At 34.3% G+C, this 27,389-nt stretch overlaps 1 protein-coding gene across 1 annotated transcript in view; it reads right to left on the minus strand.

Moving 5' to 3' along the window:
• ZNF804A (zinc finger protein 804A) overlaps positions 1–27,389 on the minus strand; it is a 315,878-nt gene that overhangs the window by 61,848 nt on the left and 226,641 nt on the right. Inside the window, exon 2 of the mRNA XM_032292734.1 lies at positions 4,170–4,313. Within this exon, the coding sequence (XP_032148625.1) occupies positions 4,170–4,313 (144 nt within the window). The remainder of the gene's footprint in view (positions 1–4,169; positions 4,314–27,389) is intronic.

Genomic DNA, 27,389 nt, shown 5'->3' on the forward strand with positions numbered 1-27,389 from the left:
TTATTTATATGAGCAGCAGTAATTGTGTCTCTATATTATATATATATATATATATATATATATATATATATATATATATATAAAGAAATGGTGAAAGATTTGAATGGCACAGGGAAGAGGTAACAATAGCATGAATTCTAATTCTCCGATGCATATTAATGTGCATTCTCTCATTCTTTATCTTCGATAAGATAGTTTCAGAGATTTTAAGATCACAATATTGACCTTTTTTCATGATATTTCCTTGTTTAATGAATTATGTAATGTTTGACGTATACGATTATAGAAAAAAATATATACTAAATTGAATAACTGATGCCATTATCCAGTTTAAGAATTGGAATATATATCACATAGTAACATCTCCTATGGTATCCAATAAGCCTATGTCACCCCTTGAAGTAACCACTATCCTGAGTTTTGTATTCATCATTTTCCATTTTCCAAAAAGAGATTAATTACATAGGTCTGTAACCTTAAAAATGAAAGCATTACATTTTGCTTTATGCCGAAGAATATAAAATACAATATCTCAAAATGAATTTTGACTATAGCCTTTTTACATGTATTTATATGAGCAGCATTAATTGTGTGTCTAAATTGTGCAAGACACTTCACTAGATACCGGGAAGATAAGGACAAGTAAAAAAGAGTCCCTGTCCTAAAAGGGTTACAATCCAACATCTTTTGAGTTACAAAGTTAAAAAAAAATTCAAAGAAAGATACTGTAATTTGTGAGCTATTGTAATCATATCATAGTACCCCTGTACTTCTTTTTCTTTTTAACCTTCTGTTAGCAAGTCTTAGTGGTAAGTGTTTGAGAAATTTTAAAGTTATGCAAAAATAATATGGATGAAAGGAAACTGAATTTCCTTTGAAGTTTAGAGTTCAAAGCAGCACATATTCTGTCATAACAGATTTGCGAAGATACATGAGGCACTCACAACAGCTCTTAGCTCAAGATTACCCGGATGTGCTTTGGACTTTATTAGCATACATGAAGCAAAAATAGATCCTCACTGGGAAGCCTAAATAAAGGATGGCCTGAAGGGGTAATTGTCAGTGTCCCAAACATTCTAGGAGAAATTTTAGTAAGTAATAATAATAAAAACGTATTGCGTACTGTACTTTTACTATTTTCCATGTACTCTCCAATGCATATTAATGTGCATTCTCTCATTTAATTTTCCTAACAATAGACAGTTGAATTCTTTGGGTCTTTGATTATTTAACCCAAGGTTATATGGTTGGTAAGAGACAGGGTTAGGACTCATTCCATTAATAAATTCTCCTCCCTTTCTCCATTCACCTATCAGCATTTGGAATCATATCTCTGTAGGGAATGAATGCATCAGATGTATGGACACTTTGCCTTTTTCTAATTCCATTCAAGAAGTGTTCAATTCCATGTAAGTACCCATATGACATTTAAGTGCTGGTAATATGGATTTTGAGTATATAAGTTGAGTGTCCCTTATCTGAAATGCTAGAGCCAGAAGTATTTTAGATTTCAGAATTAGTTTTTCAGATTCTGAGATATCAGCATTATAGTACCCAGCTGTGCATCTCACATCCTAAAGTCCAAAATATGAAATGTCCAAATGAGCACTACCTTTGAGCATCATGTCGTTGTACAAAGAGTTTCAAACTTTAGAGCATTATGGATTTCAGTTTTCCAGATTAGGTATACTCAACCTGTACCTATTTCTTGTAAAGGTGTTTTCTATGGGAAACCAAAAAGATTGCTTTGATCTTTGGATAGCTTAATATTTTATGAAGAGATACTTTTTTCACTGCAAGTATTAATAAGCATTAAGCTAGGGTTTTGGTTTTGTTTGCTTATTTGCTTTGCCTTAAGTACATTTATTAGGAGTTAGCTGAAATATCACTCAAAACTCAAGGATAGACTCTGCATAAACGTTGTGTGAAAGACGGCTTTTAGGAATCTGAAGGCCATTAGAAATCAAAATTGCTATTTCCATACTCTCTTTCAGTTGTCACAGGGTCACGTATAACTCATTCTCTTGTATATTTGTTTTGTTCTCTTTTTATGCAAACCAGCCTTCCTGGCTTTTTAATGGACTTCACCACTAAACAAATCCTACATATTTAAGTGTCAGGTACAGACATTTTCAGACAGTAGGCATGTTTTCATTTCAATCCCATCCCAATTTCAAGTTCTCAAAAGAGAAAAATCTGAATTGTCTACCTCCAATCTGTTTCCCCTTCTACTTCATTCAAAGTGCCCAATGTGTTAGAGTCATGTGGTAGAAGTATAGATTTCTGGTCATAGCGATGATGTTTTTGCTCAGAAATAGGAGAGCATTCTCTAGGAAGACACACTCAAAGAGGCGCTATTATCCTATGAGGAAGGCATAAAAGATTATATAGATTTTAATATTTTTAGTTATTGGAACATCATATCATGTTGAATTAATCAATTAGAACTGTACTATCTACCAAAGTTTATAAGTATTTTGATAGAGTAGCTATTTTTAGGATTTGGTCACCCCGAGCACTGTCAAACATGAACCTCTAGAACACCAAAATAGCAAGCCAGATCCAGCCCAATTTATCTTTAACTTCTTTGCATAGAATATATATAGTACACTAAGTTCATTAAGAATAAGACACTGAAAAGGCCCTTGGGCTAACTTTTAAGCTTTATCTTCAAGACAACCATATGGCTAAACGAAGCATTCCTTTGGAAAAGATAATAGATATTCTTAAAACACACATATAAACACACACACACCCACGCATTTCCAAATACCTACTTTACACAATGAAGAACATGTGTAATAACATACTCAGGCTTTTAGATACATAGGAAAATCAGAGGAATAACTTTCTCAGACTCAACCTATTCAGAAACAGCATTTCAGAATTATTTGATAAAATGAATGCAGTAACATTATCACAAAATAATACTATTTCCTAATGAATGTTCATGTTCAAATCAAGCAATGATATATTTATCTGTATGTATTTTTATGTAAGAAAAGGAATATTTTTATCAAAACCTTTCCCTTAACCAGTGGGCCATCAGATCTACTGCCAGGGGAAAGAAAAGCAAGAAAAGATCATTAAGCTAAGAATGGATTAATTAGTGAGATAGGCAATTGAAGGGTAAATTCTTCCCTACACCATCCTCTCCAAGCACAGTATAGTTGGTATAAAAGATTGCAAAGATTGGCAGCAAAAGAAAGTACACACAATTGGTTCATTACCATTTACTATGGTCACTTTCTCTACTTTTCTTTCTCATAATAAATAACTCTAACATAACAGAAAGTTAGTGCAGGTTCAAATGCTTAAAAATGTACTTTTAAATTAACACCAAAATGGATACTCTGCATGGTATTTGAGGGTGATGGCTAAAATAGAAAATATTTATAAATTAATGCTAATACTGTATATTGTATCGTTAGTAAAACAATGAATGAAATTGAATTGGTAAATACAAGAAATATTAGAAAGTGAAATTTGTATTAATTACATTTATAACATTATCACTGTCTTAAACTCATTTACATAGAGTATTGAAAAATCTTGTATTTACAATTGATAGTAAAATTAATCTAGGATTTACAACTGAGAGTAACAAGAAAATGTTAAAACAAACAAAATCATAAATATATTAAGTACTCAATCAATAACCTAGAACCATTTGTAGCACACCAAATCTTTTTTTTCTACATGTTTTCATAGTAGTTTAAATCCAAAATGCTTTCTGTGAAAAACTATATTAAATTAAATTTGAATTTGAATATATTTATATTTTATTTATAAATAACATGCAATTATATATTATATAATGCATAAATTGTTGATTTAAATATTAAAACAATACATTTGAGGACAATAAGAGGATCATCACTTGTAGAATATTGTTTTCAAAACACTGTTACTCATTAAGGGCAATTGAATGGTATTTCTTTATGTAGATTATTTATTTCAGACTTTGCTATTGGTGCTTTACATTTTTGAAATAAGAAAAAAAGGATTTTGCTATAAGTCATCAAATTTTCATCCCTAAATGACATATTTCAAAACTGTAAAGCAAATTAAATAAAATAAGAATATCATATCATATTTTGATAGTCTACAAAATTAAAAATATTGCACAAGTACAGAAATGCCAGAATTTTTGCATGTCTCTTTCTTACCTGCTTGTGGGCATGGTCATATGAATTAATGTGATTGTCAAACTCCTGATGCTTGTAGTACTGCTTGTCACAGAGTTCACAGTAAAAATTGGCCCTCAGATCTTCCAGAGCTTTTGCTATGGTATTTTCCTTCTCAGCATAGTCCTGAAAAATAAAATTTCAAGGAAGGATACAATTAGCTCTCCCCTGTGTTTACTTTGTTCTAACAGTTCTCAACTATAGTACAATAATTAGATTTACAAAACAGAATACAGCAAAGAGAAAAATAAAGTAAATACTAGAAAACCAAGTTAGAATAAATTATGACTTAAAAATTAGAAGACAAACAGAAGCAGCGAAGATAAATAACAGAAAAATAGCACAAATGTGGAGGAGAAAAGCAAACTATAGAAATAAGCAGAAGTCCTTGATTGAACCAGTTCCTATGCTAGGTTAGCATTAAAAATGAAAGTCACATAGCTAACTTGATTCAACTGTGGATCTCTGGCAACGACTCAGCTAACATAAAACTCTTTTATTCTGAACATTTAAAATGTGTTCTGTTTGAAAAGGTCTATATTTGTGCACAAATATTCAAGCTTTGTATTTGTTTTTTCCTTATCTATATAGTAACTTATTATCCATTCCAACTAGACATTTAACCTGACTTTTTTTAACCTGACCCATATCGATTTGGAATGAACATTAAAATAATCTCTCTTTATTTGAAATTAAAACACTATTCTGCAAGTTAATTGAGTTCTTTACCTCAACTGAAAAGGATTAAACTGCATAAGCAGATTGTTTTCACCATATTCACGGTAAATAAAGACAGTGATATAACCAGACCCCTGAGAAGATGAACATTAGCCAGTCATCATTAGCTTTTGTTTACAACGCATAAAATGGCCAAATGTTTGACTGTGGCTTTTAAGTTACTTGCTATTTCATGCTTACTTAAATGTCAATTAAGTACACGTCACATATAATGGCAAAATTGAAGCTCTCTCTTGCTTCCTCTGGCCACATGTGATCTCTGAACTTGCTGGTTCCCCTTCCTCTTCTCCTATAAGTGGAAGCAACCTGAAGCCCTCACTAGATGTAGACTGTGTTCAATGTTGCCAATTCTCACAGGATTGGACAATGTTTCAACGTGTAAACATTATTCATGATGTGAAGATGATCTAAACTTCAGTTCTCACTGTAAAATATATTTCTAACTTCTGGATTCTCTTATATACAACTCCTTTAAAATTCAAAATAACTAGGCTTGGTGCAGTGACTCATGCCTGCAGTCCCAGCACTTTGGGAGGTTGAGGAGGGTGGATCACTTGAGGTCAGGAGTTCAAGACCAGCCTGGCCAAAATAGGGAACCCCCATCTGTACTAAAAATACAAAAATTAGCAGGGTGTGGTGGTAGGCCCTACAATCCCAGCTACTCAGGAGGCTGAGGCAGGAAAATTGCTTGAATCCAGGAGGTGGAGATTGCAGTGAGCTGAGATCGTGCCACTGCACTCCAGCTTGGGCGACAGAGCAAGACTCTGTCGCAAAAAAAAAAAAAAAAAAAAAAGAAAAAATTCATAACAACTATATATTCAAATCTCTTATACACTACTATAAAACACATGTTTGGCACTGGAATTTAGAGATAAAATGTTGTAGTTTTCTATATGGCAATGGCACTTATCCTCCCTAAATACACAAACTGGAAAGGATTCATAGTCGATAATTAAAGCCATTTGTTTAAATCGCTTCTACAATACTGAAAAGTGGTTCAAAAGTAATTTAATATATTACTAATACTTTACATATGCTGTTTCACTGTATATTTGTGCATACATCACATATAATAAAGTTCAACATGATTTGGGATGCATGCTTTGTAGTAATCAATGAATACATTTTTCATAATACAGAGCTTACTTTCTCATTTTAAAGACAATGATCTATTGTTATGTTTTGTTAGTTTTATCAACTGCACAACAAAGGTGACTGCTATAGTTTAGATACTTTCCCCTTCCAAATCTTATGTTAAAATGTTATCCCCAAGGCTGGAGGTAGGGACTAATGGGAGGTATTTGGGTGACAAGGGTGGATCCTTCATGAATAGATTAATACCCTCCATGGAGGATGGAGGTGAGCAAGTTCTTACCATATTAACTTTACTGAGAGCTGATTGTTAAAAAGAGGCTAGCATCTTCCCATAGCTTTCTCTTGCTGCCTTTGTACCATGTGATCTCTGCACCCACAGGCTGCCCTTCTTCCATCATGAGTGGAAGCAGCCTGAGACCCTCACCAGATGCAGATGACAGCACCATACTTTTTGTACAACCTGCAGAACCGAGTCAAGTAAATCTATTTTCTATATAAATTACTCAGCTTCAAGTATTCTTTTAGAACACAAATGAACTAAGACAATGATAAATCACAAAATTCCATCAGTTTCAACAAATAATGTAGCATTTCTCAGCAAATTTGTGAATTATTCCTATTTATATTAATTGATTGCTTCCAATATGTTAAAAACACTTAGTTTAAAAAGGTTAAAGTAAGTAATATAGATCTAAACTGCTTACTGAATTTTCAGTAAAATCTTCAAAATAATACTTTATGGATCAGCCAATTTAAAGGAAACAAAAATTAAGTAATAAGATTTCATGGTCAAAGTGTTTGAGGTAGATATAACATTCTAATCAACATAAGAAATGGAAATAATTTTGGAATTAAAGCTGAATTAGCTCTCTGAACAATGTTAAACTAACAGAAATTTCATGGTAAACTAGTTGATTTTCCCCATTCATTATAATTATAGTAAAGCTACTTCTTCTCGATAAATATTTGATTAGTTCTTATTATATTTTAAAGTTTTTTTTTTAATAAGATTGAGATTCCTCTAGAGAAGCAATAATTGTTTTCTGTTTACTCAGTCTACAAAAGTGAGAGGTTTTAGTGGAACAGAATTCTTGGTCAAATCACATGCTTCAAAAATATTAGCCTCAGCCTAGATTTGAAGATAAAAACAGTAATTTAAAAGTAACTATAGGTAACATTTATTTAGTGCTTATTCAGGGTCAGTCACTGATGAAAAATTTGGATGTATTAACTTATTTAATTTTGATTATTTTCACGTCCTTACTTTACAGATGGAAATAATGAAGCACAAGAAAGTTAAGTAGCTCCAGGATATAATGAGTAAATGTTCAGTCCATACTTATTTCTAAACTTTTAAGCACATAAAAAAAGAAAGACTAGTATTATAATGCCTATGTATCCACTAATCAGCTTCAACAACTATAAACTCAGGATCAATCTTGATTTATCACATCCTATCCCATCTCATACCCTTTCATCTTACCCAAATAATTTTTAAATACATTCCCAGCTTTATATCATTTTATAAATAAATATTTCAGTATATATCTCTAGACTAGAGGAACTTTTAAAAAACAAAGTCACAAAAGCAGTATCAGACAGAAACAAAAACAGTAAAGAAACCACAAATAGTTTTTATTGTCATCAAATATCCCAGTCACTGTGTACAAATTCTCTATTTTGCTAATATTTCAAAATAGGTTGTTAAAAACAAAATTCCACTAAGGCCCATAAATGATCATTTCTATGCTTCATAGTCTCTTTTATTCTGCAGTTCCCCATCTCTTCATTTTATTTCTCATTACAATTTACTTTTTAGAAAAAAAAATTAAATTATACTTCACATTTTAAAACAGGCTAATAACTATAGAAAAGTTACAAAACTATGACAAGACTTATAATATTATTTTTATTGTTAACGTTTTGATATAATTTTGTTTTTTGTTGCTTTCTATATCTAACCTCCTCTAAGATATTAAAAGAAATACAGCATGACTGAAGTTAAGTTTGCAAGTGATAGCACAGTTACAAACATATTTGAACCAGACTTTCAAGTTGATGTTAAGTGCAATTAAGGAATCAAGGCTGTGTTCTAAAAAACATTAGCGGTGTAAAAAGGACTTCATTGTTGTATGTGTATCTTAAGGGAAATGAGTCATATGTATTGTTATTGATCATACATTTAAAAACATGTATGTAGAGAAAATCAGTCCTAATTAGGCTGCCATGTTCAATGACCCTTCTCTTTTATTGTGGTTAATGTTGAAACAGTCACTGACTGAGATTAGAAAACACTTATTAAATACAGACATCCCACCGCAGAAAGTAAGAGATACATTTGAGTGAGATGAAAAAGGGGCACTGCTGTTCTTATATATGCAATCCAAAAGATTCACCCTTTTTCAGGAAGAGCCATTCTATGTTGAACTATGAACACAGCTTCTGTACTGTGTCACTGAGAGTAAAGGCAGAAAGTGAAAAAGAAAGACACTCTTTCTGCAACTAGTCAGGTCATTCTAACTCAGCACATTTTATGTATATATAAAAACAGTAAAGGTTGAATCCTTGACTTTAGGAAAGCAGTACGCATATAACTCCAAATTATAAAATCACAAATCTTAATTGGTGACCGCAGCAACTAGGCAGTACAATATATTTTGTAGAAAGTAAAGTGAGGTAGAGAAGTTAATGGTTTACCCACACCCCAAGGACAATCCATCCCCCTGATACTAAAATATGAATAGCACCAAAATAGAAGCTTGAAGAGAGCAACATTATTTTCCAATATGATACAATTCATAGTAGCTTTATCATAGCATATGGTCTCTTTCCTAAGATATTCTTAATTGGGTATATATAAGTAACCTTTCCTGACAAGTGTGAGCTCCTTCAAGGAAAGAATTTGTACAGGTTTTGTTTATTGCTGTATTTCCAGAGCTTTTAACAGAGCCCAGCATTAGCAGACCCTCAACAAATAACAAATAAATAACATTAGCACTGCCCTTTTTGTCTTGAAAATGAGTACAGAGGAAAGAAGGTCAATGCCAGCAAGATGATGGAAAATAGGACTCTAGTGCTTATCTACTGCAGAAACATCAATTTGAACAACTATTCACACACAAGAATACCTTCACAAGAGCTAAGGAAACCAGATGAGAGATTATAGTTCCTGCATATAGTACAGAAACAAGAAACGACACATTGAAGAATGTAGGAAAGATAGTATTACATTACCCATGTCACCCTTCTATCAACCCCAAGCAGCAAACCATGGAGAGAGATATTTTCCACATGGGGAAGGAGAGGGATGTGAACACAGGACTTTGTTTCAGATCCCAACACCAGGCCCGTCTCAAGAAAACTAATGCTGGGCAGGGCCCCACATCCCCAGATTCCAAGCCAGCACCTGTGGACCGAGCCTCTAGATCTGCCCTAGCACCAGGTCAGATCTGCAGCCCTAGGCTCCAGGCCTGAGCACCAGACTTGATCTCTAGTCGGCCCCATCACTGGATTGACCTCAGTAGCCCCAGGCTCTGGACCTCATCTAGCACAAGGCTGGCCACAGCAGCCTCAGGCTCTGGATTGCCCCTACCCTCCAGCCAACCCCAGAGGCTCAGGCTCCTGAGTGCCTCAGCACTGAGCTTGGCCGTGGCCCCAGGCTTTAGACCTGCCCCCACTAAAAGTCTGCTGAAGCCCTAGTTATCAGGTCAACACCTACAAAATCAACCCCAGGCAACCCCCTGTAGATACAGGATCCAGGCCCAGCCATTCCCGTGCCAGTGCCTATGACATCAGGCTCCAGGCTGATACCCACAGACAGGGCCTCCAAGTCCACCCTGGCACTAAGCAAGTTCCCATCATAGCTGCAGAATCCAATGATTAAAAACATTGAACTCAGAAGCAGAAAAAGAATGGCGGTTCCCAGTGGATAGGGGTGGGGGTTAAGGGTTTGGGGAAATATTAGTCACATAATACAAAATTTCAGTTAGGAAGAATAAGTTCAAGAGATCTATTTCACAATGTGGTGACTAAACTTAATAACAATGTATTGCATTCTCAAAAACTTCTAAGAGGGTAGATTTTAAGTGCTCTCTCCACAAACAAATTAAAAGTATATGAGATAATGCATATATTAATTAGTTTGATTGGGACATTCTACAATACATACATATTTCGAAACAACATATTATTCTTGGTAAATACATAAGAAGCTGCCAATTAAACATAGACCTTTGAAAAGAAAATGTGTAAAAAGCAAACAGAACAGAAATTAGAAGTACTAGATTCATACTTTTAAAATAACTGCTCATGGTTGGGAGTGTGGTACCCAGTCATTTCAGGAACACCAAGCTAATGTACAAATTACTATTGATAAATAGTAGTTGTAATCACATACATTCTTGCATTTCTGCTAGAAATATCCTATTTAAATTAGTTAAAATTGCAAAGATATAAATAGGAAACTGTTAATATATAATTATCTTAAATGTTGAAAAATACCCTTTGTATGTAATTAACATTTAAAATGCTCTGGAAAATCAATCTCTATTTTCTATTGCTCCTTCAATGATAAAAGCATCTTTATGATTTATATATAGTATAAATTTCATTTATAATTTCATTATAAATTCATGAGAGAGAAAGTAAAAACACAAACAAACAACAACAGCAAAAATAAAAATAAAAAAACAGTCTGCCAAATTCTGGTTATAAGAAAAAGATTAATCAAGAGAGAGAGGAGAAAATTGTTCTCTTCTGGAAGAATTTCCAGACAAAATAAATTCATTTGGAAATCCATAATCTATACTTTCTATGCAACAGTACATATATTTTATTCCTCTCATTGCTTAACTGACTGACTCGCCAGGTTCCAGCAGCTTCATGCAGTACTACTTGATTGCATTTTAAAATTAAGTTTTAATTATTATGGGTACATATGATGTTTTGATACAAGCATATAATGTGTAATGCTAACATCAGGGTCATTGGGGTATCCATTACCTCAAGCATTCATCATTTCTTTGTGTTACAAACATTCCAATTCTGCTTTTTTAGTTATCTTAAAACATACAGTAAATTATTGCCTACTGTAGCCATCCTGTTGTGCTATCAAATATTAGATCTTTTTCATTCTATCTATTTTTGCACCTATTAACCATCCTCACTTTTTACCCTTGCTCCCTACTACCTTTCCTAGCTGCTGGTAACCATCTTTCTATTCTCTATCCCCATCAGTTTAATTGTTTTAATTTAATGTCATTATGACCTCCAGTTCCATCCATGATGTCTTAAACAACAGAATTTCATTTATTTTTGTGGCTGAATAATATTCCATTGTGTGTATGTACCACATGGTCTTTATCCATTCATTATTGATGAACATGTAAGTTGATTCCAAATATTTGCTATTGTGAATAGTGATGCAATAAACATAGGAATGCAGATATCTCCTCAAATACTAATTTCCTAGCACTGGGATTGCTAAATCGTATGGTATTTCTATTTTTGGCTTTATAAGGCACTTCCATACTGTTCTCCATAGTGGCTGTACCAACTTAGATTCCTACCAATAGCGTGTGAGGATTTCCCTTTCTCTACATACTTGCCAATGTTCATTATTGCCTGTTTTGATTTACATTTCTCTGATGATTAGTGACATTGAGCATTTTTTCATATATTTATTAGTAGCCTAGTTCTATTCTTCTGCAGTATTAGCAGTCTAGTTCCATTCTTCCATATAGATATCCATTTTTCCCAGCAGCAATTGCTTAAGAGACTGTCCTTTCTCCAAAGTTTGCTTTTGGCACCTTTCTAACTACATTATGCCTCAGCCTATGTTGAAATATCTTTCACTTCCTGTCCAAGAGCCTCTATAACTCATGGTATGGGAGCTAACAATATCCCACTCCATACTGACAAATGAACAACCCTGATTTCTAAGAAATTGATACCACATGGGTCTGCTCTTGAACACTGTGGATGGTGAGAGTTCAAATGTAAATTATTTTCTCTATTACTTCCCAGGCAGGCATTTTGAAGATACATTTCTAAGATTTTAAAGAGGGTCACAGTGAGATGAAACATTAGTTAATTGTAATAGTGGCAAACAATACGGCAATGTATTTTTTGTCCTTTCTTACCTTTTCTACTTTTCTGGAACTCCATTTCTGCTTTCTGGGATCACTTCTCAAATACATTATCTACACACACACCTTTGTCCTGGGCTTTACTTTCAATAAACACTGGACTAAAAATGTAAGGTTTCTGTTATTTTCTCTGAATATCTTGCTGAGAAGTTATGTTTACTATATATAGGATATATAGTTATTATTCCACAGTTAAAAATGTCCCAATAATTCCTCACAATTATTAGCATAAATACCCTTATATTGACCTCAGGTCCTATGCTACGTTGTTCCTGGCTACAGCTGTGTCATTTTATATCATGCTCTCTACCTCATTTAACCACCTGGATTCCCTTAAAGTTTCTGAAGCTTTCATAACTATTGCCCACTTTAGCACTTGGACTTGTTATTTATTGTTCCTAGAAATTCTTATAACAGACGTTTGCATAACAAGCTTGTTCACTTCTTGCACATCTCACTTAAAATGCCATTTGTTCAACTTCCCTTATCATTTTTCTAGAAGAGAAATACTTTTTAATCGTTGAAGAAACAGTGATAGAGTACCTTTGGGCACTGGAGACTCATGACTGTATTAACAATAAGGGAGAGACGGAGTACAAAAATAAGCATGTGGAGAAAGTAGTTATCATATTGTGATGTAAGAAATACGTATTTGGTCTTTGTCCCTTGTTTCTGGCACAGAGCTGCTAAAAATACTTTGATTCTCCCACGGTGATGAGTGCTTTTTTATGCTAATGAGATGATTGGTGGCTGGGTGCTCCTAATTAGATTCAGGATGGGAATTGGTCACTAGAAAGACCAAGCCATGATTAGAAGGTTGGATCTTTCAATCTCACTCCCCAGCCTCTAAGGGGAAGAGAAGGGCTGAAGATTGTCAATCATCAACGGCTAATGACATTATCATTAATGTCCACACATTGAAACCTTCATAAAAAACCCCTAAACTATGGAAAACAGCAGTGCTGGGACGGTAATGCACCCACAGAGGACAAGCAAGCTCCACCACCCTTCCCCGTACTGTGCCCTATGCATCTCTCCGATCTGGCTGTTACTGAGTTTTACCCTTTGCAATGAACTAATAATAGTGAATAAACTGTTTTCTTGAGTTCTTTGAGTCATTTTTGATAATTAGCAAACCTGAGGAGGGGGTCTTAGAAACCCCAAATTTAGAGCCAGTGGTCAGAAGTACAGATGGCTTTGACTTGAGACTGACATTGAAAATGGGAGCAGTCTTATGGGACTCGTACCTTAACCTGTGGAGTATGCCATTAACCCAGTCGGTGTCCGGAGATTTGGAGGATTAATTAGTGTGAGGAAAAAAACCCCACATGTATGATATCTGAAGTGTTGTGTGTAGAAATACATCTCTGCAGTAACAATGTTAGTTTTTATCTCATTTAAATCTTTTCCCTATTTGGCAATCGGGCAACTGTTTCTGGGTGATAAAAAGCTTTGCTATTGTCTCATTATAAATGTCATTCTGCTCCAAAAGGTCAGGTTCTATTATCACAAAGGCTGAAGAATGGATCATAAGATGATTTTGAAGAATATAAAAGGAACAAATAACAATTGGGTAGAAAGTCACAATTTTATCAAAAGTCACAGGTATACTGAACAGGATTTTACTAAAAACATGCATTTAAATGTAAGGTCTTTTGAAAAGATTCTACAGAAATGCAAACTCATCTACACTATCATCAAAGGTAAAGGCAGAGACCGAATACTAAAAAGTCTCTATATTGAATATCATATCTCTATGGACTCCTCTGGTGAGCTAAATTAAGTACAACCCAACAGTAAAAAAGAAAGATACCTTAATGTTCATATTTCTGAGAACTGGAGCAAGTAAAGTTGTTTCTGAAAAGTGTTATTTCTTTAAGAATTAGTTTTAAAGCAAGAGTTACAGTCATAGGCTTTAACTATTTCTCTTCTGTGATTATTTAGCTGATAAAAACTATTGGACCAACAGCATGGTCTATAACCTTAGAATCTGTTCAGGTACAAAAAGGATAGTTCCCCTAAGCCTCAGCTGTCACAGTACAGGTTTGGCCATTCTACTTGTCTATATTTATCATCATCAAGACAATGCCTCACTGGGGGCATCAGTTTTATTTTTCATCACTGGAGTCTAATGGAAGATGTAGCCTGTTACCAGTACTTACGAGACTCTCTGGGTAATTTAAACTAGTAATTAGTACAATTGGACAAGGCATTAGAACACCAACATAGATTAGTACCCTTTATGTTAGGAAAAATCTGAAGAACAGTATATTTTAATTGCTGACAGAAATTTAACATCACCTTGCATTCTCTGCATAATCAGGACCGTGGGGGGAATTTAATCTTTTAAGGCAAACAAGAAAATGTATATCAGGTTTTCCAAAACTGAATATTAGCTATAGTGTGTTGTATTCTAGTGCATATATATAAAATGCATGCATATATTTTTAATATAAAATTTTATATAAGTAGATTCAGCAAAGAATCTCACTGTAGACTCTAAGTGATAGTAATTTAGGGTACTTATTTCAAATTAGAAATCTCTTACATTTATAGGAATTGACCATTTTCTCTGTAAGGTGGAAAAAAGACATAATGATCTGCTGTATATGTGTTAATATCTTAGTTTTAACAATAGTTTTGGGTAAGGCAGGATGGTTTACCTAGTAAATTCTCACTGGTGGTCCTATCTTGAATTTGCTCAGAAATACACACTGAGACGAGGACCTTAAGTGATTTATTTTAACCACATGAGTGCTTTGAGATTTCAGGAAACACTGGTAGAAGAGTGCAAAGTGAGAGAGAGTAGGAAGCTGAAAAAGACCTCTAGTTTCAGCTCCGACATGTACGAAGCTTGAGAGTCCCTACATCTGTCCTAATTAAAAAAAAAAAAAAAAAAAAAAAAAAAACAACTATGAAACCTGAAAATCAGTTATTTTTCTTAGTATTATCAGAGAACAGAGGTCATGGGGTAAAATACCATCATAAAATCCAGAGAAGCAATCACATTCAGAGAGATATATAAACTAAGAAGTGTTTATCTGGAGCGGAAGCTGCTGGAGCCATGAACTTGTAGGAACTCTTAAATGTTAACTTTGATGCACTGCTGTAGGCTGACTGTGGTCCAATGTGTTATATATAGAAACTCTGGTTGGCTGCGATCTTAAAGGGACATCCCAAACACTTTTATGGGCATTCCTTGCTCGTGCCTTACCACATTTTCATGATGATGATCTGGGAAAGAGCCTCTTATGTCCTTCGCAAGTGAATGGGAGCAATAACTATTGTGAAATAAGCCAATAGCCTTCTCTATTAATAAAGTCCTGGTTCCAAGAGATAAGGGTTTTCCATAGCTCAATTCAATTACTTTGTTTCATCCAGGGGAAGGAATTTATTTGCAGTCCAGACCCCATAACCTTTCTGACTCACTGGAATTGAGGAAATGATGGCAACATTGTCAGCAGAACTCAAGGCTTCAAGAAAACTGAAAGGAAACTCTGCGGCCAAAAAATGGAATAAAGGCCTGAGGGAGAAAAAAAATCTGTATCACAGAAGAAACAATTAGGACAGTCAGAGCACTGAGACATAAAGACATTAAAAGGCTAATATTTAATCTTTACCAAAGACTGAAGATCTATTTATCTCAGTTCCTACTGCCTGACACATTTCCAGCCTTTAACAAAAAGCACACTAACAGTTAAGGAAAAAACAGTCTGAAGAGAAAAATTAAACATTATAACAAATCTCAGACACTACAAAAATGTTGGAATTATCAAAGAGGAAATTTAAAATAACTATGATTAACATGTTAAGTTTTCTAAAGGAAAAATTAGACAACATGCAAGAATACACAAGTTATATAAACAGAGATAGAAACCCAAGAAAAAATAAAAGAAAATATTAGAAATTAAATATACTTTAACTGAAATGAAAAACATCTTCAATAGGCTTATTGGTTAACCATGTGCCAATAGAATCTGGGAAAAAAAGGAAGGAAAGAAGCAAATAAGCAGAATAGAACACCTGAGAAGTTGAAATGATATCCAAGGGTGTAATATATGTGTATTAAGAATACCAAAAGTTGGGCCTGGCGCAGTGGCTCATGCCTGTAATCCCAGCACTTTGAGAGGCCGAGGCGGGTGGATCACAAGGTCAAGAGATCAAGACCGTCCTGGTCAACATGGTGAAACCCCGTCTCTACTAAAAATACAAAAATTAGCTGGGCATGGTGGCACGTGCCTGTAATCCCAGCTACTCAGGAGGCTGAGGCAGGAGAATTGCCTGAACCCAGGAGGTGGAGGTTGCGGTGAGCCGAGATCGTGCCATTGCACTCCAGCCTGGGTAACAAGAGCGAAACTCCATCTCAAAAAAAAACAAACAAAAAAAAAAAAAAAACAATACCAAAAGTTGGAGAGACAGAAGTGGAGCAGAAGAAAAAATTGAAATAATATTGTCTATTGTCTGAGGACTTCCCCAAGTTAGTAGCAGGTATGAAACCACAGATCCAGGAAGCTTAGAGAAAACCAAACTAAATAAATGAGGACACAATAGCAACAAACAGATAAGCATATCAGAATCAGACAGCAGAAAAATCAAAGAGAAAAATCTTGAATTTGTATTTTTTAAAAGGAAGAAAATGTGTTACCTATGGAGAAGCAAAGATAAGAATTACAACACACTTCTCCTCAGAAACCATGCCAGAAAGAAGAGAATAAAATGAAATATTGAAAGAAAAAACAACAACCTGGAATTCTATCACCAGAGAAATTATTTCTCAAAAGTGAAACAGAAATAGACTTTCTCATACAAGCAAAAGGTGCCAAAATTTATCACCAACAAGTGTGCCCTACAAAAAATATTAAAAGAAGGTCTTCAGGAAGAAAATGATGTAGGAAGTGTCATAGAAGGAATCAGTGAAGGTTAAGCAGTATATTTTATATTTTTAGCATCTTAACTGATCCAAAAGTTAACTGTTTTACGCAATAATACTGAAAATGAAGTGGGTGATTATACTATACGTATAAGTGAAATGAATCACAGCAATTTAAGAAGAAACAGGCAAATAATTAGGAATGCTCTCTTGGAAGGTAACCTGGACTACATGTGAACTATGATAGTGTTGTATGATTGTGGGCTTAGAATAGTAAAAATGTACGCTGTAAACTCTAAATCAATCACTAAAAATTATTAAGAAGTATAATTGATACCCTGAGGGGGGAGATAAAATTGAATCATTTAATTGCTCAATTAAAACTAGAGAAGGTAGGAAAAAAGGGGAGGAGAGAAATGAAGAATACAGCAAATACAAAACATGATAGATATTACTCCAACTATACCAATAGTCACTTTAAAAGTGAAGGGTCTAATGATACCAATTAAAAGACAAGCGTCAGAGTGAGTAAAAAAAAGCCAGACTATTTGTGTCTACAACAAACCACTTTAAATATACACAATCACGTAGGTTAAAACTAAAAAGATGAAAGCCATTAAAGACTATGTTACCATTACTAGAGATGGCAGAAAAAGCTTGTCTATGTTATAAATTCTGGAACTTCATGGTGAACACAAATTTCAGTGTTTTAGGATCTACAAGGCAAAGGAGTTAAGTAAATTATTCAATAAATCCCTTTAAAGGTTGACGGCAGTTTGCAGTGGGCATTTGCACCTAGATCAATTTTAGGTTTTTCATGCTCAAGGCTGGAGTGGTCTCTTGTGCTCAAAGAAAGTTCCCAGGAAAAGAGTTCAGGTGATGGCAGCTGGAGGCCAGGACTGTATACATGGACACGATAACTGCTGGTGAGTATGAATGTGAAACCAAGAGCATCAGCTACACCGACTGAACTAAACTCAAAGCAGGAGTTTTAAATAAAGGATAAAACATGAGCTTACCAGAATCTGTGGACTCTGGGAGGATCCCTTAGTAGAAACAAAGTTTTCATAAAGCAATTACATCTCTACCATTATGGTGCTCACTGCCTGAATTATCCTTCTTATCTACAAACTATACATACAACTTGGAGATGATCCCAGAATGACTACTCTGTTAAATCTATGGAACTGATATTGAGGTATTTTTTTTTCTTTTTCCTTTCTTTCTTTCTTTTTCTTTTTTTTTTTTTTTAATCAAGACTAAAGGTTCCCAGAGCTTATATGCGAATTATTTAATATTTTCTAACTTTAATCAAATCTAATTTCATGCAATTATAATGCTTTTCTATAAGTCGCCTCTTATTCATTTTCATTGTTATATATTTTAAACATAGCATAAGACAAACTAAAAAGTTTAGAACCATTATTGTATTATTAAATAAAAATGGAATTGAAAGGACATAAACATTTTAAAACTAAAATACCTTAGAGCATATTGTGCCCATTCAATAAAGCTATTTTATCCCTTTTAAAGGAGCTAGTCAAACCTCATCTAGTAACTGACTAGAATGACTCAATTCAACAAGGACCACTTGGTGACCAAGATGGTTTTATGGAATTTTTGGGATTGGATAAGAAATTTGTATATTTTCTAATATTATGTTTGGGAAAAAGGAAATCTAGGAAGTTTTGCATATTTCTTAAAGGATATATCACTAAAAATAGTAACATAAAAAGAGGACATAAAAGCACCTTAAGGATTTCTATATAAGACAAATGCAGATTTAAAAAAAGATGAATTCCAAATTAATTTTATACTATTTCTACTATTTCCTAAAGTCATAAATTTCCTTTTTTTTAAAAAAAAAAAAAAAACAAATTCCTAGCTACAAAAGGAAACTGTCTTGCTGAGGACAAAATAAGGTAAAATAACAGTTCTCTAAACTTTTAGCTTTGTGCATTTTTAGAAAATATTTTCTCAAAAAGCAAGCATGACACTGTAGGTGTCACATCACAGGGGTTCCCCAGATGCTTTGAAAGATCATCATGCAACCATAGCTTCCATAATAAGTTGAACAATATATAGAGACATGCTGTCCCTCCCATTAGTGCCAGCAGGCTCTGACCCTGTGGTTAATTCTGCTTTGTCTTGAACTCCAAATGGGAGTGATAGTCTGTGCACTTGATACATTGTTAGCACAGCAGGGAAAGCCCATTTGAAAATAATCACGTTTCAGTTATCCAAAAGAAAAGGGATATTTTGAAAAAGAAGCATTTTAACTTGAAAAATTTACAACTAAAAATTGGATGGCGAAGATACAGTGAGGAAGCAAAGGACATTAATATTTATTGAATCTACAAAAGAGCACTACATTCAAATTATCTCAGTTTTGACAATATTAACCCTCAGAAAAATATTATTATCCCCATTTTACATCTGATGAAAACAAGACAAGAAGGGTAAAGATAATTTGCCTGGGATGTTATACCACTTAATGGAGAAGTTTGACATTTAGTTGGCTCTTGCTGAGCTATCTTCTAACCCTCTGTCTCTGCCTGACATTGCTCTCAAGGAGAGTAAATAGTCCCCTAAAAAAATTGACACAGCAAAAAGATATATCTGAAAAATATAAATAAAAAATTTAAGAATAAAATATCTTTTTAAAATGTAAATTTAATTAAAATTTAAGCATATGATAGTACAAAACACTTAATCCTATCTTTTAATTTAAATGTATTATCGCTGGTCAGCCAGTGTATTTAAGAAGCTGATATATTAAACAGTAACATTTATATAAGGCTATGCAAATGCTACAATAAAGCTAAACTAAGCTTAGGGAGTTGATTAGTGATGCTGTTTTCCTAGTCATTATAAATTGTTAAAAATCCATTCATGAATATAATGCATCATGCTACAATCACAGTGGCATTAATTAAATAATGGAAACACTGTGGGGTTTAAAATATTTACAAGATGTAGCTGTAATTAAACTCTAATCAAAATGTAGTATTCAAATATCATTTTAAAAGATGGTTTTGAATTTCTATTTAGTAATAATAATATTTAGTTAGAAGATATTTTGATAGCCTATCTGTGGTGAAAGTAGAATGATCTTCCACACTATTCCTTTTCTAGTAATTGTTGGAGTGAGTTAGGATGAGAAAAAAATCAGGAATGAATTGCTTTTCCTGAAGAAATGGAGAGATTTCACATTTCTAGGGCTTGTGTAAAGAAAACATACAGGGATAAATGGCAAAAATGTGAAAGATAGTGAAGAATTATACCCAGATAACTGAATAATAGAGTTCAAAGGGAAAACATGTACAGAGAGAAAATCATAAGGCAAAGATAGCTGAAAACCTTGTGAGTCAGAAAAACTCATTGAATTTTCAGTTGTTCACTTGCAGCATTATGGCAAAACTTCTCAATTTCTCCTAATGTTATATAAAGTTCAATTGGAACATGGTCGATAAATGGTGGTGTTTCAGGGGTAAAGCAAAAAGTAGATACCTAGGGTCTACATTTGAGTAGACACAAGGTCAGAGAAGAGTAGAGCGGTTAAAGAAGGAAGTTAAGGAAGTTGAGAATAATCATTTAATTCTTATTAAACAATTTAATTTAATTCTTAAGCTGAATAAGAGATGGGTGAGAGAAATAAATTCTCCTTTACTTTTGTTAGCTGGTGTGTGTGTGTTGGAAGGGGGGAATTGGTTGCTGGTTTTTTTGCCATACGTAAATAATGGTGTCAGTAAAGATTTCTGTTTTGTTTTCTTTTTACTAAAAGAAATAATCTTTCCATGATACTGAAAGACTTAGCACACAGCATATGACACATTAATTAATTACAAATGACATGTCTAATTTAGAATATCAATTTCAATTCAGCTTTTAACACTTTATTTCTTGAACACTGGAAACAAAAAGTTTGATTTAAAACTGATTTATGCAGAAAATAGCAAAAAAAAATAGCTAATATTTAAGTCTCGTTGACTTTTTTTTTTTTTTTTGAGACAGCGTCTCACTCTATCGCCCAAGCTGCAGTGCAGTGGCATCGTCTCGGCTCACTCTCACTGTATCCTCCTGGGTTCAAGCGATTCTTGCTCCTCAGCTTCCTGAGTACCTGGAATCACAGGTGAGTGCTACAACATCCAGTTAATTTTTGTATTTTTTCGTGGGGATGGAGTTTCGCCATGCTGGACAGGCTGATCTTGAACTCCTGACCTCAAGTAATCCTCCTGCCTTGGACTCCCAAAGTGCTGGGATTACATGTGAGCCATAACGTCAACCTCGAGTCTCATTGACTCTTGTTAGTCATATAACTAAGCTCCATTCATACCTTAGAGAAGTAGCTTTCAATGGGTTTATCTAAAGAGTCTATTCCAATAATTTAAAATTTCTCATTAGGATGAATTAGCAATTGTGCAGGCAGGCAGACTTAGATACTAAGTTAATTAACACCTCAATCCAAGTTAGAGGGGTTGGTTATGGTTCCTTATTCTATTTCTTTTAAAACAAACAACTCATGTCAGGCCACTTTTAAAAAAGATTTTATCAAGAGCTAATAAATGTTAATTATTTAAAAATTAAAAAATACTCAAAATTCTTCAACCTTTGCAGAACAAAGTTTTCATTCCATTTTTTTCTACAGCATTATTTATATGTATTAAACATTCTGTTAAGATAAATTTATTCTACATATTCTTACACCATGAATTCATTACTCAGGGTAATGAGGGTACTGAACACTTTTTAAACTGTATGTTGAATTCTGGACAATGCACTTTTTTCTTTTTGTACTGCCAAAATTATTTTATGCTATGGTTTTCTTGAAGGAGAGGACAACCTATTTATAGTTTCTTTGTACTATGAAACAGCTATAAGTCAGCAACGGGTATCCTATTGATAAAGAAATGTAATTTTTCACCTGTGAATTTATATTTTACTTTAGGAAATACATGTTGAATTAATAATATTTTTAAAATCTGAGAGTGTGTAACATTGCACAGGAGTCCAGATTTTTAAATTGCATATAAATCCCCCAAAACTTTATTTTAATGTAATGATATAATACTCTAATGTAACAAAATACTTTGCAGCTATTAAAATAATAATGTACATTTATTTATTGGCATTTATACATGTAGCATGACATCAGTTATTTAAATTGCATGCACATATACATAGATGTCTATAGAAATTTGTTTATAGTGCTATGTTGGTGCTTTGGAGTTGTGGCAGTTAGGTTAGGTTTACATTTTTCTTTGTCTTTTAAAGTACTTCTTAAAGTATTGAGTAACAGGTATACAAAAATATGAGAATGGTAGTTTGAATAATATAATGAAGATTATATGAGACTTCAGTGATCGCTTCTCTGGACATTGGAAAAAGCAATGACATGGAACCAACACAGGACTTTTAGCCTAGGTAGATTCCATCATATCAATGGATAAAGTATGATTGCACAGTTTTCTAACACAGAAAAAATCCTCATGAAAACAATATATTTCCTATGTAATCAATTTGTAGACAATATAATCTGCATGCGTTGTAAGAACAAGTAGAGCATTGCCTGGCTGATACTGAAATTTTTTTCTATACCATAAATAATGCTTCTGGTTTTTAATATAAAATTGCCTTATTTCTGTTATGGCTATACTTTGATACAATTTTCTATATGGTTTTTATGTTAGCACAAGCTATTTCAAGTAATGCATACACAGAAAAATATTAACGTAGTTTAGATTGTGTTTAATAAAAGTATGAATGTTTAATGTCTTACTAATTTTGGGTTAGTCTGTATGTTGATCTGACTTTCTCGAAGAAAAATTTAATTAGCAAAATAAAGACATTTTCTAGAAATCTCTATGGAATAATCACAATATCAATAATTGTGAATATTTATATAGCACCTACTACTTGCCAGGCTCATTTCTAAGGTCCCTACTTCTCATAACAACTTCATAACATTGGTTCCTACTATTATTGTAATTTTATCTATGAATGCACTGAGACACACAGAGTTTAACTAACGTGCCCAAGGTCAAACAGCTCATTGGTGGCAGAATCTATCTGTATTCAAATATAAGTAGTCTAGCTTTAATGTTGTGCTGTCTTGACTAAAGCTGATGATAATGGGTTCTAATAATAAAAATGAACACAATCCATGATTGCCCAAGCCAATGGACTCTAGAATTTAATACAAAATCATAAAAACAATAAAAAACTTCTCTGTCTCAAATGCCAACCTGCTCTTTTAGTAGTCTCAACACCCTGAAAGTATCCCCTGAGAGAGCCTGTCACGTGCACTCCGGTATGCTCTTTTTTTTTTTTTTTTTTCCCATTTGTTTATTTTATTGCATTTTAGGTTTTGGGGTACATGTGAAGAACATGCAAAATTGTTGCATAGGTACACTCGTGGCAGTGTGATTTGCTGCCTTCCTCCCCATCACCTACATCTGGCATTTCTCCCCTTGCTATCTCTCCCCAGCTCCCCAGCTCCCACCGTCCCTCCCCTATTTCCCCCCAACTGACCCCAGTGTGTAGAGCTCCCCTCCCTGTGTCCATGTGTTCTCATTGTTCAACACCCGCCTATTTTACGGGCTATCAGGTCCTGCCTTCAGAAATGTCTGCTGCTGGAGCTTCTCTGCCCACTGAGCCATGTAACCAGCCTTTTCCTGCCGTTTCTCCCAGGGCAGGCTCCCAAAGGCTCTGGTGATCATACTAAGGCTAATAACTCTTATCATAACCAAAGCCCAAGTGGAGGCTTCCACTGGCAGTGGATGAGAACAGAGCTATTCATTCCAGGCATCCTCATGAGTGGAGAAATGCCTGTACATCTTGAAGAATATGTTCAGTGAGTCTTCATACATGGGCTTATCCCAGTGAAGAAGTCATATTCAAATAAAATTAAGTATCTATAAGTAAATACTAAATAAAAAGCATAGATCCTAGTGTTTTTCTTCATATGTTTGTTTTTCAAATTTATAACTTTTTAGATGATTAAATCTTTCTGTAGACAATTGCTATTATCCTCTTTCTTTCTTTATCTTTAGGAACAAATCACTACTGGAATTATGCCTTTTACTCTATCAGTATGTGCCATAAGTGATTTTAGTTTCTCTTTAAAATATCGAGGCATTATAAACAGATAAATGAACCTAAAAATCATAGAAGCCTGAAAATATACTTGAGAATTGTATACATGCTCTTGCTAAAAGTAAAGAAGCCACCATATCTAATGTAACTATAGAAAATATTAAAATAATTAAAATTAATGCTAGAAAATATGCCATTTGGAGCCTAAATTAGACTGAAAAGTGGTGGTCACTCCGCTCGTTGTCTAACCTACTGTTAACTAATCTCTATATTAGATTCTGAGTTTATGAGGAGGAATAATAAGGAGGCATGTTTCTTCCTGGCATCAAGAAACATAAGAGCTAGTGAGATAGTCACACCAATAGATGTTGTTCATCTAGTAATACAAGTAATATAAGTATTATGCTAAAGATGTCATAAGATTCACTGCAGCACAGGAATGTAAAGGCAGGCTTCTGAAGGGCATGACTGCTGAACTGATCTGCGAAGAAGCGGTAGTAATTATCCAAGAAATGCAATGTGTGAACAGATTTCCAGCAAGAAGCCACACTTTGTGAGTTTGTACATAGTCACAAAGGCTTGAAAAAAACTTGATGCAGTCAGAGAACAAAAGCAGTTTGATATTATTGGTGCTTAAAGTATTATGCAGGGTATGTAAGAGATAAGGATAGAGCAAGGTGTAAAGGCACAATCAGAAAGCATATGACACACTAAGGAGACTGCAGTTATTTAGGCTTGATATAATCAAGAAGAGAGATTATGAATAGGGAAGCTTCTGAAAAGACTATTAAAGTTGCTTTAGCAAGAGAGAAGGAGTCTATCATAAAATATTTATATATATATATATACAAATCATCTATATACACTATCTCCCTATCTACAATATCTATGATCATTTCCAAGACCAGTATTCACATTGATTTCAAGAACACAATTCTATGATACATTTATATTTAAATAGCTAATAATGAATGAGTTTAACCTTTGAGGATGCTGTTTCAAAAGTTCTGTAGAATTACTGTTATATTTACTCATGGTAATCATACTGTCCCACTGTAATTCAACTTCCCTTATTGTTCTTCCCTCTAAGGCACTGATTCTGTATCTAGTCTGTCGTGAGTTATTCCGAGTGTCAGCAACAGGGTGTGTGCACTAACAACTCTCCAGGTTTGTGAACACGAACAGATTTCAGGCCAGAGTGGCAGCTCCTTTTTAGGAAACTCCTTGCTTTTAGTAACAGCCAGCAAATGAAGACCAGACCCTGCCATAATGGCCCTCATTATCTATCCTTATTCTCTTTCCCCAAGGAAGACTTCATTGTTATTAAATAACTTAATTTTAAAAAGCAACTACCATGTGCTAAGCACCATGCTAGGCATTTCTGATTTGGCCTTTACAACAATCCAATAAGTATTATTAGTTCTCACTTATACATTAGGGAAAGAAGGTCTGGAGAGATAAAGTAGCTATTCCAAGTTTCCGTGGTAGTAAGTGGCAAAGTTAGGATTTAAATCTGCCTGCATGAATCTATTCAATTTCTGTTTTAAAACTTCTGATGGCCCCCCATCATCTGTAGAACAAAGATCTTATATATTATTGTGACACATAAACACTCTCAGATTGAAGTCAGGATCTCTTTCCAATTTAAATTCTTGAGTACTTTTCCACAAACTTGTCAGCAACGCCAAACAAATTCTCCCCAGATACTCCATGAAACTTCAACTCTGTGTCCCCATTGCTGCTCCTCCTTCCACAAAATGTTCTCCACCTGCGTTGGAGTCTGCTAGTCCTTTATGATTCCACTGAAGGTTATCTCTTTTTCATCTTTTTCTAATCTTTCATGCCTTCCTGTATTAAATGAATCATTTCCCTTTCATTTGCATTCCATAGTTATGACAGTACAGTATTGAAGCAGAAGGTGGGACTTGACTCTGGAGAGAGGGCTTGGACTCTGGACCAGATTAACAATTAGCTGAAACAGGGAAGAGGTAAAAACACCTCTTCATAAGACATGCCTATCAGTGTCCTGTCAGTTTACCATTTCCATGGCAACACCTAGAAGTTATTGCCCCTTTCCAACCATCTGATACCCAGGAGTTACCATTCTTTTTCTAGAAATTTCTGCGTAATCTGCCTTTTAATTTGCATGTAGTTAAAAGTGGATATAAACATGACTGCATAACTACCCCTGAGCTGCTACTCTGGGCACACTGCCAATGGGGTAGCCCTGCAAGAACCAGCACCTCTGCTGCTGCTATACACTGCTGCTTCAATAAAAGCAGCTGTCTAACAATACTGGTTTACCCTTGAATTCTCTCCTGGGGGAAGTTCAGAACCTTCCCAGTATAAACCCCAATTTTGGGGCTTGCCTGTCCAGCATCAGAGTTATAAACATCTTCCTGGGTCTTCTATCCTGTTAATTTACTGAGGAAGGAACAATTTAACGTTTAAATTCCTAACACCTAGTTTTGTGCCTGCCAAATAGTAGGTAGTCAGTTGACTTTTCATGTAAGTTGAATTATATAATTCAACATGACTTACATAATTCAACATTCATAAGTTATGTGAAAATAAGCATCATTCAATTTACATGAAATCTTTAATTTCATAATTGCATAATTCAGGGATTTAAGTGAATAGTCATGGTTTCAAAGCTGAGACATCCGGACTGACATGCAGAGAAATTGAAGCATGTATATTTCTAACAGGAATGTAAATTTACAAAAGCAATCATAAATATTCTATGGTGAGAGATACTTTCACCACAGGCTTCAGATAAATTCTACAGATTACTTTCAAAGCAGTTCAGATCAAAAAACAGTAATGAAAATGAGAAATACTAGACTGAACTCTTCTTTGTTGTATGTTGGACTAGAATTGAATATATCTGTATGAACGCTTTCTGAGAGAGAGAGAAATGAAGGTAAAGGGAGCAGCAAGACATAGAGAGAGGCGTGTATGAGAGATACACATTTTCTAGCTCTAGCCACTAAGAGGATTTAAAAGAAATGGCATTGTGGTAGAAAACAGAACAGCTAGTTCTCAGATTTTTTAGTCCTATGTCAAGCCTTATGGCATCTTGGAGAAACAGCTGATTCTATGGTTAAGGGCATAGAAGGAAAGATAAATCTGGAATATCATGTGTGACAGCAAGTAAGAAAACATGTGAAAAATGATGGTACATATCAGAACTTCATAGAAGCCAGCTTGAAGAATCTTCCAGTGGCCAAATACTGGACAAATTTAGCATCAAACAAA

Source organism: Sapajus apella, unplaced genomic scaffold (genome assembly GCF_009761245.1).
Source record: "Sapajus apella isolate SASKATOON/1434 unplaced genomic scaffold, GSC_monkey_1.0 scaffold28, whole genome shotgun sequence".
Classification (NCBI taxonomy): Eukaryota; Metazoa; Chordata; class Mammalia; order Primates; family Cebidae; genus Sapajus; species Sapajus apella.